This window comes from Channa argus, chromosome 11 (genome assembly GCF_033026475.1).
Source record: "Channa argus isolate prfri chromosome 11, Channa argus male v1.0, whole genome shotgun sequence".
In the NCBI taxonomy this organism is placed as follows: domain Eukaryota; kingdom Metazoa; phylum Chordata; class Actinopteri; order Anabantiformes; family Channidae; genus Channa; species Channa argus.
In genome coordinates this window covers 746,427-761,512 of record NC_090207.1, presented here as the reverse complement: position 1 = coordinate 761,512, position 15,086 = coordinate 746,427, and the positions used below count along the sequence as shown (strand labels likewise).

General features: G+C 41.3%; 3 protein-coding genes across 7 annotated transcripts; 1 reads left to right on the top strand and 2 right to left on the bottom strand.

The window, feature by feature from the left end:
- Positions 1-777: 777 nt before the first annotated feature.
- Positions 778-3,034, bottom strand: sdhaf1 (succinate dehydrogenase complex assembly factor 1). Of its 2 annotated transcripts, none has more exons than XM_067522397.1 (2): positions 2,815-3,034; positions 778-2,056 (listed from the first exon to the last, which is right to left on the bottom strand). In XM_067522397.1, the coding sequence occupies exon 2, from the start codon at positions 1,656-1,658 to the stop codon at positions 1,410-1,412; it is 249 nt and encodes an 82-aa protein (XP_067378498.1). In that variant the 5' UTR covers positions 1,659-2,056; positions 2,815-3,034; the 3' UTR covers positions 778-1,409. The 2 variants fall into 2 exon arrangements, with proteins under 2 accessions (XP_067378498.1, XP_067378499.1); XM_067522398.1 differs by having other exon boundaries at positions 2,839-3,034.
- A 352-nt stretch (positions 3,035-3,386) lies between these two features.
- On the top strand, positions 3,387-8,681 carry nudt18 (nudix (nucleoside diphosphate linked moiety X)-type motif 18). Of its 4 annotated transcripts, none has more exons than XM_067520466.1 (7): positions 3,387-3,483; positions 4,234-4,429; positions 4,530-4,640; positions 5,203-5,305; positions 5,919-6,042; positions 7,061-7,185; positions 7,276-8,680. In XM_067520466.1, the coding sequence occupies exons 2-7, from the start codon at positions 4,259-4,261 to the stop codon at positions 7,656-7,658; spliced, it is 1,017 nt and encodes a 338-aa protein (XP_067376567.1). In that variant the 5' UTR covers positions 3,387-3,483; positions 4,234-4,258; the 3' UTR covers positions 7,659-8,680. The 4 variants fall into 4 exon arrangements, with proteins under 4 accessions (XP_067376567.1, XP_067376570.1, XP_067376568.1 ...); XM_067520467.1 differs by having other exon boundaries at positions 3,402-3,483; positions 4,257-4,429; positions 7,276-8,681; XM_067520468.1 differs by lacking the exon at positions 3,387-3,483 and adding an exon at positions 3,493-3,820 and having other exon boundaries at positions 7,276-8,681.
- A 265-nt stretch (positions 8,682-8,946) lies between these two features.
- LOC137135839 (protein FAM240B) lies at positions 8,947-14,826 on the bottom strand. The gene is made up of 3 exons (XM_067520481.1): positions 14,520-14,826; positions 13,644-13,765; positions 8,947-9,117 (listed from the first exon to the last, which is right to left on the bottom strand). Exons 2-3 carry the CDS (start codon positions 13,763-13,765, stop codon positions 9,015-9,017), a joined length of 225 nt encoding a protein of 74 aa, XP_067376582.1. The 5' UTR covers positions 14,520-14,826; the 3' UTR covers positions 8,947-9,014.
- Between the last annotated feature and the right edge of the window lie 260 nt (positions 14,827-15,086).

Here is a 15,086-nt window from a genome sequence, read left to right as displayed (position 1 = left end):
AAAGCACAAAACTACCGACAGTCAGCACTAAAACAAAACCTTAACACTTTCTCTGCAACCGATAGTTGCAGTTAAGGTCAAAAAGATTTTAGAGTGTAGATAGATAGAATAAAGCTTCGATAGATAAATTGTCGAAAACATAAAAGCTCTGTGAACTTTAGGCGTAAAATTTCTCCCTTCCTGTTTACAATTGTCTTCTTCGGTGGTGTTTTTCTCGGTTATCTGCCTGCTGCTGCCGCCTACAGGTAAGAGCATGAACCTCGGATGTATCCTACCTAAGACTGCAAACAATGACTCATGTGCTGTTTGCTGTTAAACTTTTTATATTTTCTTTTGTATTATTCTTTTATCTTTGTGGCCTTTATCAGAAAATGCAGAAATACACAAACATATAAGCAAGATCGTATAATGGGTTGAAATTTATGAACCCTTGGCATTTTTCGCTATTTCTGCATAAATATGATCTGCATAGTATCTGCATAGTCACACACAAAATACCTAAAATTTGATGAATTGAAGCTAATTAAAGACATCATTACACTTATTTATTATTCTCTGTTGCCTTTTCTGAGGATTTTTGCACTTCCACTTTTTCCCAAATGTTTTTGGTGGGATGTTTTTACTTATGAGATTCAGTGATGTAAAGCCAGAGAATGTCACTGTCGTACAGGTTGTAAAGCCCCTTCTGGGAAATGTGTGCTTTGGAAATTGAATTTGATTTATTGTGGAATATTTGGTGTTGAGGTATCAGTGACAGAAAAGGTAGAAAGCAAGCGTATGGTATGAAAAATCCTTTATTTCAATAACTGAAATTAACATTAACATTTAAATAATTCTGTAATGTACAGACATGGGCATTATCAGCAAAATGCATTACAAGTGGTTCTCAAATAAAGGTCTATGATTTTTAGTTTATATGACAGGTTTCACTTAGATATTTGATGTATTTTAGATTGTATTACTGTAGCAATGTTTAAAAAAATGTATTTCATGGCTCTCACTTTACCTTTTCTCTATACCAGAAGAACTCAATATACAAATCTTCCATTTTCCCAATTTCTGCAGTCACAGATTCAAGAAAAATGGATTAAGCCAGTGATATTTGTTCTTAAAAAGTATGAATCCAAAACACATTTCTTAGTTAACGAAAAAAGTGACATCATCATTGTTTAACCAACTATTTAACCTTCAGCAAAAAGCTGTGATGGCCAGAGAGCTCTGCAGGATATTTTTGAGGAGCAGATATGGTGTCACTGTGTTTTTTTTATTCGTCCAGCTACCAGAGTCTGTTGGCTCTGTACTGAGCATTTGTTTCCCCAGTGGACCTGTATGCAGCATCTCAGAATGATATTAGAATCCTAACTAACTGTTTGACATGTTATTCAGGGTCACAGGATGGAGGTCAGGGATCAGCTCTGGCCTCTGGTTTTGGAGAAGGAGCCCAGCTGTTTGGTGTTGACGTCCTTCAGCTGCTCCAGCTGCCTCTGTCCTCGTCGGTAAAGATACTCGATGTGCATCACGTCTGTTTTCTTGATCCGAGCATTCTCCCTGAACTCGTCTCGGATTCTGGGGATAAAGCCCGGTTTGTCCTGACCAGCTCGCAGGAACTGCCGGTACAAAGCCAGAACTTGCTTCTGGAGCTTACTATGCCGTGACATCTGACAAAATCAACTCTTCTACTTTGAAATCTTTGAATACCGACACCAGTATTGGAAATATGTTCAGTTGAATGTGCAAATGTCATTACGAAAACCTCTGTTTTTATGAGTTTAGTTTTCAGCAGACCAGTGTGAGGGGGGGTTAAGGATTACAGCCATTGATCTATAGATGGTGGGTGATGTTGAACAATCAACCATGAGAGGACACCTTGAAATACAGGTTGAACAGAGGGCCCTGAACACACCACAATGCTCAGCTCAGTCTCTTTACTGTTTGCTTTCCAGGCTGTGATCGTTCAAACAACCTTGAAGCTTAAGGAATAGGAGCAGCTCTGATTGGCTGAGGAGTCATCTGGGGGTCGCAGATGATGAGCTGATGCAGAGGATCTGATGTTTGACTGCAAGAGCAGAAGAGACAGAGATCAGATGATGCAACAAAAACAGCAGAACAATAAGACCGTAGGATTTGTAAACAGGTGGCAGATGATGGACAAAATATTTCACACACTGTGTGAAATAACACTGCTGAGGGTAGAGGTGTTGTTTTACACAGGTTTAGAGATCAACATTACGGTTCGAAGCTTTACTCTCCCACGAGGAAATTCTTTTAAAGCAGCATGAAACAAAATGCTTAGGTTTCTGGACATGGGAATACAATTTGAGCCACGTTTAAATGGTCTACTGTGATTTTACTGTGGGAAATTACACGTGGTGATTACAAGTACATTTATTTAAGTAACTGTAGTACATGGAATTATCATCTATTAGATAGATATGGTTGTAGCTGTAGTAGTACCCACTACAAAAATACAATAAGTATATATATATATTTTATAATATAATAAGTATCAGTTTGTGTAGTTAAATTATCAGCGGTAAAATTGCACAAAAGTCTCTGAAGCGCTTATAGTTATTAGTATTAGTATTAAGTACCAAAGAATAACATTCATTCATTCTCCTTCCCTACTTATCCTTCATAGGGCTGCGGCACAATGTGTGTAAAAACGTAAAGTCTTACACTAAAAGTACACATGTAGTATATCATCAGCTTCGTTTCAAATAACTATGGAAGTACAAATACATTTTTCAAATCAATTAGAAAACAGCTGTATAATGAGTTAAACATAATAAGAACGTCACATGTGAATAAACTTACGTCAGAACAATAATAAATCCAGACCTGGCTACTGTTATGTTGCTGACTGACGCCAGAACTGTTCCGCTGTTTGAACGCTTTGTGCTAATAAAACATGAGATAATTAACCATAAAAGTTACATGTAACGTAACATAACTATAAAGAACGTCGTTAGCTACAGATTGTCTGTGTGACCTTGCTACATGCTACAACAGGAGGGTGAAGCTAACGGACTACAAAACACGTGATGTCCGGAACAAGATTTCATAGTAAAACGTTCGCTTTCAAGTGTCACTGAAATAAACTGAAGCTATGAGATAAGTGCTGGAAGCAGTATTCACTTATTTTACTTAAGTAAAAATACTAATTCCACACTGTAAGAATTCTCCACTACAAGCAAAAGTCCCACATCTAAAACATCCCACATCTAAACATTTCTGCTTGATTAGTACATGTATTAGTTTCTTATTATTTGTGTTTGAATAACTACAACTGCAATTTATTTTTTTTAAAACAAAGCGATGTATTAATTACTTGTGCCCTGTATATATTTACGGTTATGCAGTGTTTTGAAAACACCGAACCGGAAAAGTTTCCATACTTCCTGTTTAACGTCACCTTGTCAAATATCAAAACAAAGCAGCAGAGTCACTAAATGGGAAGCTAACACTGCTCATCATTACGAAAAGGTTCGTAATTTGTTCGGCCAATGTGCATTTGTCCGTGTTTGATACTTAGGTCAGAAGAGAGAGGAAAACGTTCCCTAACTTAGCTTTCGGCTAACAGCAGCTAACGTTAGCAGCTGTCGTAAGTGAGAACCACGGCTTTAACCTGGCTAATCACCGTTAGCTGGTACCTCACAAAGTGAGGTCATGTTGAAAAAAATAACTGGTCCACATCTGATAAGGCAATTTATGCATTTCCAGAAGTTTCTACGCAGAAAGTACGACACAAACCCTGTACTCAAGGAAAACCTATTACCTTAAAAAGTACTCTACAAGTATCACAAAAAACTGCAGCACTACAGTAAGAAAATGATGTCTCTGAGTTACTGATATAGTAACTCAGTAAGTAATATATACATATGAGTGTAATAAGTAAAAATGAAAACAATAAAAACAAAGTATTTAATCAGTCTAGAACTTGATGCTGTTGTTAACATGAATGTACAAATCTAGTCCAGATCTGTTCCTTGTGTATCTAATAAATAAAGCTTCTGCAATAATCTAATTTGGTTTGGTCTTTTTAAGTTTAATTCTTGGGCAGATACAAGTAGTAAACAACTTCAATAACAATATTTGTAACTATATACTGTAAAAAATCAAGACTCCTTTCACTTTAGCTCTAGATTACAGCCTTCTAACTATAGCCTGATTAAACCACTGTTATAGCACTTTATTGACCAAAGGTGCTTTGTTGTATCCTGTATTTTCTGTTAGTTTGTCGGTTTGTGTCTCTGAAGAGATGGAGATGACAGAGGAAGATCACTGGCTTGTGGAGAAGCAGGTGGAAAGGCTTTTGAGGGGTGAAGGGTCAGAGGTCACAGGGTGTGACCTGGGCCTGGAGCAGAGCAAACCAGCAACTCTGAGGAAGAACGTCACCTACATCGTCTGTGCAGTCATCTTTAATGACAAGGTGCCAGATTCTCACCTGAGCTGCTACCACATAAACAGAAAATTGTCCTTTTGGTTTATACAATGTGTGTGTGTTTTTGTGTGTGCGCGTGCACTGTCAGGAAGAGGTGCTGATGGTGCAGGAGGCCAAGCAGGATTGTTATAAGCAGTGGTACCTTCCTGCAGGGAGGGTGGAGGTGGGGGAGAGCCTGGAGGAGGCGCTGAAGAGGGAGGTGAGACACACACTCTGGACTAACCTTTAACCTAAACCTTTTTCTAACCTGAACAGATTGGTGAGGACTGGACATGAATCTGAATTTGTGTAGTTTTTAAATCTGGTTTAAAATGTATCTTGGCAAGTTCTTAGACCCAAACCTGTGGAACTGCAGCTTACATCCACATCAGGGTTTGTGCAGATTTCCACAAGTTTTATCGGAGATTTTTAAACCTATCTATAGATCATTATAAATACAATGTAAGGCCTGTGTCATGTTCTGGCATAAACCTATTAAGGGCAAGAAGTTAGATTCAAAGTCTACAGCACATTAGCTTTATTTGCATAGCTGGAGGTAAATTTCAAAGGGCTTCAAAGAGCCAAAAACTCCAGACTTATATCAAGTCCCCAAATCTCTAATCTGCAGAACTCAGCTATCCACTTGTGAGGAATGAGGCCAGGACACTAAACCATCCTTCAAAGCCCTGAGAACAAGGCAAAATGTCCTCACAGTAATAGGTTAAAACTGAAAACACACATGACCTGACCTGTTTACCTGAGTTAAAGGTGTTTGTCTGCAGGTGAAGGAGGAGGCAGGGTTTGACTGTGAGCCAATCACCATGCTGCTAATTCAAGAACAGGGACCAAAGTGGATCCGCTTCATCTTCCTGGCCAGTGTCACAGGTCAGAGGTCAAATATGAAGAGAGAAATCAAAGAGGCTCCTTCCTGTTATGTAGTTCAGGCTGTCACACACCATAACTGAGTCATTCAGCTCATAACCAACAGGAGAACTCAGAGGTTAACTGCAGTCAGAGGTGTCACATGATTGGCCTCTACAGAAACATGCATATTAATGTTTACCATCATCAGACTGTATTCAAATGAGATCAATTCTAAACCTTTTGAATGAATAATGACGGCCATGCTACAGTTGAGCAGCCATTTGTCCAAATACTATTAAGGATCTGCCTACAAAAATGGTGTGAATCCTACACAGTTTATCCAGGTCTGTAAATTAAGCTGTCACATTAAATCTGACATTCTATACTTTAAACACATCTTAATTCTTTCATTTTAAATCCATTGCCGTGGCAATTATTTTTCTGTCCAAATACTTAAGGACCTGACTGTGTGTAGCAGGCTGAAAAGCAGCATTTAGCACTGAGGACAGATCTTAAGGTTCTAGATTTCACTAGAAGCACCTGAGTTTTGGCATTAGTTTTGGTCTCAGTGTGGTTAGAAAGCAACTCTTTATTAACAGGCCCAAAGTCATCTCTGTGTCTCTCTGTGTGTCAGGTGGAAGTATAAAGGATCTGTCAGCAGCAGATCAGGAGTCTCTTCAGGCCTCCTGGTGGGACAGACAGTCTTCCCTCCCTCTGAGAGGGTGGGACATCCTCCGCCTCATTGATTGTGGGCTCAAGTATGAAATCAGTGTCTGTTCTAAGTTATAGTAGTCTGAACATGTCCTGGATCCACCTCTGTTCTGATGTCATGCTACAAAACTCACAATGTGATCTTCCTGATCTTCATAAATAAATAAATAGCAAGTTCTAGGTTTTTTTAGACGTCAATAATGGTTCCCAAGGACACATTATGGTCTCCGTCTCTTAATTAAGGGCCCCCAGAAAGTGATGAGAGATTGGTGATGAGTGAGATGAGTGATGAGAGACTGCAAGGAGTAGAACACTGCATTAGCAAAAACATTTTGTAGGAAAGTGACTGGAATAAATGGTGATCAAACAAAGCTCACGACTCCAGCTTTGTTCCAGAGTCTCGTCTGTGTCTCGTCTGGCAGAATTCTTATAATCCTTAAAGTTGCCCTCACACATTCCTTAACTTCCATGTTACTTGATTATGATTATGTAAATGTTATTATAGATGCAGGACATCTATAGGGTTTGGTCCCTCAGTTAACTGGTTTTCAGCTGATTGTGTGTCTGGTGCACGTTTTAGTGTTTTATGCCCTTAGGTTCCCAGACTCCTAAACCATGGAAGGTCCTGGCTCCCGGAGCAAAAGATAATGCAACTCAATTTCAACTTCTCCTACAAACTAATGGCTCACATCTCCGTCTCCATACGTTTTTTACTCTACACACATAGTGTTTGTGCTTGTCAGCAGCTTCAATATATTTCCTCTTACTCTTACTGGTTGACACTGGTTTATAAAGAGTTCTGTAACACCAACATCTATAACACAATGACCTTTGTGTTCCTGCTCTGCTGTTTATCACACTCCCACACACAGGTTTTATATCCAGTGCTACCAAAAGTGCAGCTTGTGGTCTTTGTGATAATGATACAAATATCTACTTTCTAAAAGTTTTGTTGTTGCTATAATCAGGGATCAGGGTTTTTGTTTCATCAAGTTAATTTAATGGGCAAAAACCTCACACTGCTTTCATCTAAATGGTCTGAGTTTCTTCGTATGCTGCTTTCAGGTACCGTCAGAATCCCCGTCATCCTGTCACATTACCTGTAGATCTGAGCTGCCGACACGTGCTGCAGAGAGTCGTCCTGGTCTTCACCAGCAGTGAGGAGCAGGTCTGGATCCTCCTCATCAGAGGTATCAAACTGCTCCGATTCTTCTAATTAAGTTCAAGGTTCATCTCTGACTGTGGAACTACAAATGTGCAAACTTGTTTCTTGGCTGCAGACCCGATGCTCCACCTCCCCACGGCGGCGGCAGTGAAGACCCACACAGTGACCTGGGCGGCCAACATGGTGGTGCAGGACGCCATGCCGTCGTCATACTACGACCACAACGTCAACACGCTCGGCGTCTTCAGCCTGCAGCACAATGGCCGGCAGCACGGGAAGACGGACGGCGTGTGCTTCAACACGCTAGTGGCGCTGGTGCCTGACCACATCCAACGTAATGAGGATGGAGAGAAGGTGGAGGAGGTGGTGACGGGACGACCTCCACCAGTCGAAAACCCTCGATACGTGTGGTATGAAGTCCAGAAACAAACTCTGAGAGAGACTCTGCTGGAATTCACCAAAAACACTTCAATCTTGCCCATCCACAGCCTGTACTGACGAGACGAGCAGCAGTCAGATTATTAGGAACACCAAGCTCAGATTAAGTCCTGCAGCAATTCCTCAATTATGATGATGTTCCAACCGTTTCAGAGAAAATGGTTTAGAGGCTGTAGATAGTCATAATGTTGGTGGACAAAATAACAGAAACATCTGTCAGTCAGTGTGTTTACATGCACTGTAGTAGCCTGACTACAGCTAACCTGTGTGTTCAGGCAGCAGATCAGTAATCAGAGCAGGGACTCATCAATAATATTGATTTTATGTTAATATAAAAATTTAATCCAAAGTGAAAAAAATATCACGTTTAAACATTTGTTTAAAATGTTTTAAATCATTTGTCAGAAAGGCCACAATGGATGAAGGTGACTGAAGCAAGATACTGAAGAACATGTTAATACACTGATTGTACGGGTCAGTTCACGCTTACAAAGTGTTAGCATGATGTAAATTTTGTCCCCCATCATCCAGGTACCAGAATTTGGTTGTGCACTGCCTGTAGACCCACTGCACATGCACTTATTTAGTAACGAACACAAGGAGCTGCTGCTTCTTTGTCTCCTTCTCTTCATCCTGTCCGAGTTATGCATCATGTTTCATAGTGCAAACACATGTCTGTCCACAAAGATGGAAACCATGAATGCAACTCTGGGATTTAACAAGGGAACTTTTATGTGAAAGGAACTGTTACTTTAGAGACAGAAGCTTTTATTGTGAAAGAAAAAAAATATTTATCAGTTGGATTATAGAGAGAATTTCAGTGTTTTAATTAAGAGCAATAACATGTTAATATTTATGATTCTGTCACAGAAACGCACTTTGTGTTAATACTTTAGCACTTTACATTTATTTTCATTTTATGTAACTTTAATGTTTTTACTCCACTGCTGATGAGTGATACATCAGTCATCTTTAGTTGTTTTGCAGATTCAGATTATTCGGATTAATACAAAATGTAATGAAATATTCCAGGCTGTTGTATTATGGATTTAAACGATTAAAGTCAATTTACTGAAAACCTTAGTGCTGCTTCCATCAATGCAGAAAGCCATTGTCACACAGGCCTTTGTGGATTAAGGTATTTTTCACTTTGATCAATATGACACGAGCAACTAGAAACATAAATGAGAACTTGCTCATATGACGAGCACGTGAGAACTACATGATGTGGAGGTTGAACAAGTCGTTCTGAGAATTTCAGTTGTGATCTGAGAAATGTACCAAAACTACTGAGAAAAAGCTCTGAACTCCATCAGTAGATACATGAATACAAAAGATGAAACTGATGTCAAAAAATATTTGCTTTATTCAAACATTAAGGACACTTTGTTTTTGCACAGCTTCATGGTTTTATCTTCAGGTCTGGTTTGCCTCCTTCACCTTCTGGATTAAGTTTTCATTGAGGTTCTTCAGGTGTTTGTTACGGTTCTCCAGACGGACCAGCCACTCCCCTCTCAGCCTACAAACACAAACGTGAAGATTTTTATTAGTTGCACTTGGTCTGAAAAGCCTAGTATGAACATATTGATTATATCAATATGCAGATGATGCATAACTTTATATCTGTCTTTTCTTATGTTCTGAAATAGGTATTTAACCATTTCCTGTAGTTTGGTGGTGTCGAACTCTGGGCCTCGAGGGCTGCAGACCTGCCTGTCTTCTGGCTACCCCTGCACTACCCACTGCTGATTACTTGGACCAGACATTTTCAATCAATCCGAAGCTGAAAGATAAGGGTTGTGCAGGAATAGTTATAAAACAAGCAAAGCTGTGGCCCCTCGAGGCCCAGAGTTTGATGACTCAGATGCCTTTGGTTTTTGTACACTTTGTGTCTAAGTTAGCAACTGTTAAAGCCAACATCTGTGTCCTTTAGTCCATTCTCTCTCCATGTCTCATAATAACAAAGTGACTAGAAATGTGTTCAGACCGTTCACAAGTACAGAAAAATAAAAGAAAGTTTGTGTTTTACAGGAAACATTGATGACAAAGACAACGCCCACAACTTTTCCACACAAATTGGAGTAAACACAGAATGTGCTGGAAGCCTGTTGTGAATCTGATGTGTTCCGATGGTTTTCTAGATGCAGCTGCAGGTGAAGTGATACCAGGTGAGACCTCCGGTCAGTCTTAAAGAACGAGGGCTAAACGGCGTCTTTCTCTCTTTCCACTTGAGATGTCAGTTCTCCATCCACAGCCCCACTTCAGAGCTGACCCCTGTAGATCTGCATTTGTAACCAGTGATTCATTTAATCCAAATAAACTCTGGTCATCGTATAAAGTTTCCCGTCTAGGTTCTCTGGGCTTTAGAGACTTACTGATGTTTCCAGCATCTTGATTTGCCTGAAGACGATTGGGCTTCATCTGTAGAACTGTGTGTCTGCAGCAGTAATGTAATATTTAGTGTTTAATGTGCAGACTTGAGTCCAAGGCGGATCTGGTGTCGTGCTGACAGCTGGGATGTTATCACTGTCACATCAGCATTTCCCTTCACATCAAATATATACAAACATGACTGAGTGTGAGAGATGGAAAGAGCAAGTGTGTAAGACAAAGACAGTGTGTGTGTATGTAACTGAACCCTCGCCGTCAGCTGTCCTCACTGTCTCTTCACCACCTTCCTGTCGACTTTTCTGGATTATTCCATTTGTTCTTCCATTTGCTGATAATCCTCCTGACCTCAGCAGAGACAGACACAAAGATACGCAGACATGCAGGTAGACCCAGACCACGTCCACACTAAGCTGACTAATTTTATAACCCTCTGTACATGTCATGTACAGACATCTGTCCACGGTTAAACACCTGAAAACATGAAAACACTTTGATCTCTGCTACAAAAACCCTGCAGCTAGTGAGGAGACAAACAGCTGAGAACATCAACGTAATTCTAGATTAATGTGCCAAAGGAGTCGAGGCGTGTGTGGGAGACCACAGTGGTCTTAGTACCACAGGTTTGTACTTTACAGGCCGCTGAATCCAGACCGACTGTCCTGACAGGCTCCATGGGATTAAATAAGCCTCAAAGTTTGGAATAAATCACAGGAGAGTTTGTTACTAGTTTTGAAATCTTTAGTGAGTAAATACATATAGTAAATACATTAGGACAGTGGGTTATGTGATGTAGGGAGGAGGTCAGGGTGGAGGACAAAACATGTAAACACATCCAAAGGTGACCAGTCCAGAAAAGAGAAAGTCAGGTCCAAACAATCAGCCGAGGAGAAGAGGAACTGGAGCTGAACTTATATCAGTAGGGTAACGGGGAGAGGGAGGGGGGCAGTTACCACCTTATTACCTCTGTTTGACCATCTGTTCTGTAGTTGAGGTGGTCATGGACCACAGAGAGAGACACTGGACAGCCACAGAGCCACAAATGGTCAGAAAGACATATTAAACCAACAAAAAGAGACAGAAAAAGACAGAAAAAAAAGAAAATGTTAAGTTCTTCATGCTGAGGAAACAACACAAGTGTGAGCTGCTATTTGTGTCAATTTCTGCTCAGAAGAACTGCAAACTCAGCAAATGTGTCCACATACAGCAGTCCACATTCCTTCACTAATGCCATGTTTGTTTACTGGATACACACCTTTGTGCCGGGGGGCGGGGGATGGGGGGGTGGGTGACAGGCGTTGCCATTTGAAGTCTCTGGGGTCATTGATGGTCATGATGGCAAAAGTTTATCATGATCAAAAATCTGCTGAAAACAAAACGCTTCCACAACTTCCTATGCACTTAAATCTAAGTTTTCTCCTTGACTTAGACTTAAATCACGATTAAAAAACAAAAATAAAACACATTTCACATTACTCTAACTTCTAATCAGTAAACTGAAGGAAATACTTCAAATTGAAATCACCAAACCCTGAATCTTACTGTGTTTTTTACAGTGCACATGGAGGAGGGGTCATGTTGGGATCAGAATATCTTGTGATTTCAGCCTGTGTCTATGTCAGCCGGCCTCCGTCACTCATCACTCAGCGATTATCGCCCTGACTCCCTCCAACACGTTGTTCCAGCCTCTGGCCAGGTCACACATAACGTACACAATTAGCGCAGACTAGAGCCGGAGTTAGAGGCAACCGGGGGGCGGTGGGGGGGTGGGGGTATGGCTGTGAAGCTGGGGGTGGACATGGTAACAGATAGCCGGGGTATTAGGAGATACATGGTAGGAATAGGTGGGGGATTAGAGGGGTACAGGGTAATGGATAGGAGGGGGATTAGCTGTGATGGGCTGAGGTGGTGGTGTGAGGTTTGGGGGGATAGAGGAGGAGGCGACTAGAGTTAGATGGGATGGGGCTAATAACTGGTGTTAGAGGTGAACGTTTAGTATGAAAATAATTGGTAAAGGGATGAAGGAGCAGATCAGGAAGGAAAAGCTGCTGAAACGATTTGGGCCTCGAGGCGATTGAGCAACGATTTGTTTGATCCATTTCCTGTTTAATCAACCTGTTTAATCAACCAGGCTTTATATGATCTGAGCGTTCGTTGATTCATCGACAGAAAACCAGAGAAAATCTTTAAGCTGCAGATTAAAGATCCTAAAGAGACTGGAATAGAGAGAGACAGAAAATGTGGTTTGAGCCTCTTCCACTCCCACAGTGGAGTCCTGCAGCACCTGCACCTCCTGTCCTCCTGCTCCCATGTGTCCCAGCCCCACTATATCACCCTTTGTCCCTGTCCTCCCCACCATATTGACTGTTGCTCCCCTGCTGTTGTTTCTACTTGGTCTGATCTCAGATCTGGTCTTTGCCGCCGTATCTTTGCCCTTTTTGGATTGGTGGGTCTCTGGGTTACCTGTTGCCACCTGGTTGCTAAGATGCTCTCAATTTGTCAAACCGTCCTCTGGGTTCCTGCTTCTTCATGTTGACCATAGCTGTGTGTTTTCTGTGGGGGACAGGATGAGGTTCAGGTTACAGTCCAGCTGCTGTTTCCGCTTGTTAGTGATCATCATTACTGAGACCTTTAACGAGCAGACTGGGAGCGAGGGTCGAACGTTTGTCCCGGTATGTCCTGCAGCTCGCTGAGAGACGAGGCCCTTCATAATGAGACCATCTGTTTATAGATGCGCATGTTGCCAGGTGGTCTCATGTCTGCTACGGAGACCGCGTTCATTCTCAGTTTGATCTCAGACTGTCCCGGGGATTTTGTCCTCTGTGCGAACAGGACCTCTGAGTGTTCGGAGACTTTCAGGGTTCAGATTTGTCTGTGACACTTTTTCGGGCCATAGCAGTGCAGGACACATTGCTGCTGCTGAAACATTGGACTGTCAGTGTCAGAAACGCACCAGGTGGACAGTCTCATCCAGAAATTTACTGGGCACTTCTCCGAAGCTTTTATTTGATGCTGTTGACTCCGCTGTGACCAGTGTTTGTGCCTCGATTCCCAGATTGTTTAGTACATGCAGGTGAAAAAACATTAAAGCAAAGTTCAAATGTTGGACTTCGATGTTCCATCTTTGTTATGAGACCCTGAAACTGGACTCACTTGTCCAATACATTTGGTGCTGACTGTATCAGATAATCTCAATGTGATTAAAGTATTTAAGTTACATGTTCCACTTACAAAAGTTTTGTAACCGAAACAAAGTGCAGCAGAAAGTTTCTCTTCAAAGTCCACATCAGCCAGAACCAGGAGAGACAGGACACAACAAGCAAGTCCCCGTGATCGAATCTGTCCAACCACAACGCTTCGAGTCAGTCTGGTTGATTCTGTGGCTGCAGTTCAGCACAGACAACAACCGACCTTGTGTGTGTGTGTGTGTGTGTTATTGAATTTATGTCTAATGCTGCATTATACACAGTTTATCACCTTCAGCAAACGTGGAACAAACGGCTTCCAAGTACGAACTCTGATCAAGAGCCTCAACAAGTATTTACTTAAAAACGGGTCATTCTGGATGTCATTTACTGACAGGAGTCATCTGACTCCTGTCACTGTGAAAGTTCCTGAGTATTTCTACCCTGGTCTAATCTGAATACTTCTTTTTACTTTTTCAGCGCGCTCCTCTTCCTCCTCTGCTCCTCGGTCTCAACGTGCTGACACTCAGCATCGATCTTCTTCTCCCAGAACGTCTTGATCTGCAGCCTGTCGTGGATCAGAGCCAGGTTCATCTACAGCAACACAACCAAGTAATAGATTACTCATCTTCTGTAACAATACTTCATGTTGTCTTTTGTGTTTGTTGTGAGTCCATGACTGAAAGAACCCATTTCATGTGACCTCTCATAACAACTAATCTGTCAGTCTATGGTCTGGTACCAGAGTGTAGCTACTGCTAGTACATTTACTGCAGTACTGTGCTTAGTTAGCCATCATTTGTAGTTTACTTGAAAGTTAGTTACTTTACAGACGAAGAGCTCAGGTGTGCTCAGTGATGGGTCAGCATATTCGTCTGTAAAGAAAAGTCATTTCATGTTAAATCACCAACCCTTTAAACGTTTTAATACTTTTGAAGTTTGGACAAATCAAATACAGTGAAGGACGAGTCATGGAGGAAACAAGCAGCTAATTAACCTTTAGTTTAAATAAATTATTTATCAACAGTTAAATGCAGCTTAACCTCAGCCGACTGAGAACTTTTGTACTTTAAAAACCTTTCCCTGATTGTACCGTTTTAAACTCAGGACCTTAACTGGTATTAAGTGATATGAAGTGAAGGAACTTTTTTACTTTAATGTATAAAAACTAATTTTAGTGAAGTTATTTCCTAAAATGTTTGTTTTTAAAGTGAAGCAAACCAGTAACTACACCAAACTGAATGAAACCTTGTTCCTTCCTGGCTCTGATTCTCATAAAGAACAGTTGTAAATGTAACAGACTGTTGGATAATAAGAAAATCAGAATTAAATAAAAAAAATCACAAACCTTTGCTGATAGCAGCAGGTGAGCGTCCAGGTGATGAGACTACGAATGTGTGCTATCTCCTCCCTCTTCTCCAGAAATCAGTGTTTTACATGTGAAGTCCCGTCAGTGAATGTGCTCATGTCTTCGCCTCAGCAGAGAGAGAGCGAGAGCGAGACATGGACAAACAGAGGGACACAGAGGGTGGAGGGCTGATGGAGGGAGAGTGCAGAGGTGTGAAATCACTTATTTATAGATTAACTTTTTATTGCCAGCTTCAGCTTTGAGCAGTACTTTTTTAACCAGTTTAATGAAACATTTAAAAGGTTCTTTAGCCCAGGAAACTCCATGTCCAGGGGGGTCACAGGACAGGACAGTAGGGACGGAGACCCTGGGACCAGAGGTGTCCTAGCAGAAGGGTCCTAACAGGTGAGGAGAGAACTTCGGAAACATGCAGGTAAATTCCCCAATGGGCCACAACAATAAAGCCTCTGACGACCAGTGGGACACGTCTATCAGCAGGTAACTGGTCCATGTGCTGGGAGCAGGAAAAACAGGCAGCAGGACGATTTGTTTACCAGGAGACAAGCT

Coding starts and splice junctions, on each gene's coding strand:
- sdhaf1 (XM_067522397.1), bottom strand. CDS start 1,658: ATGTCACGGCATAGTAAGCTCCAGAAGCAAGTTCTGGCTTTGTACCGG.
- LOC137135839 (XM_067520481.1), bottom strand. CDS start 13,765: ATGAACCTGGCTCTGATCCACGACAGGCTGCAGATCAAGACGTTCTGG. Junction 9,118..13,643: donor AAGAGGAGCGCGCTGAAAAA/GTAAAAAGAAGT, acceptor TTGTGTTTGTAG/GCTGAGAGGGGAGTGGCTGG.
- nudt18 (XM_067520467.1), top strand. CDS start 4,259: ATGGAGATGACAGAGGAAGATCACTGGCTTGTGGAGAAGCAGGTGGAA. Junction 5,306..5,918: donor CTTCCTGGCCAGTGTCACAG/GTCAGAGGTCAA, acceptor TCTGTGTGTCAG/GTGGAAGTATAAAGGATCTG. Junction 7,186..7,275: donor CTGGATCCTCCTCATCAGAG/GTATCAAACTGC, acceptor TCTTGGCTGCAG/ACCCGATGCTCCACCTCCCC.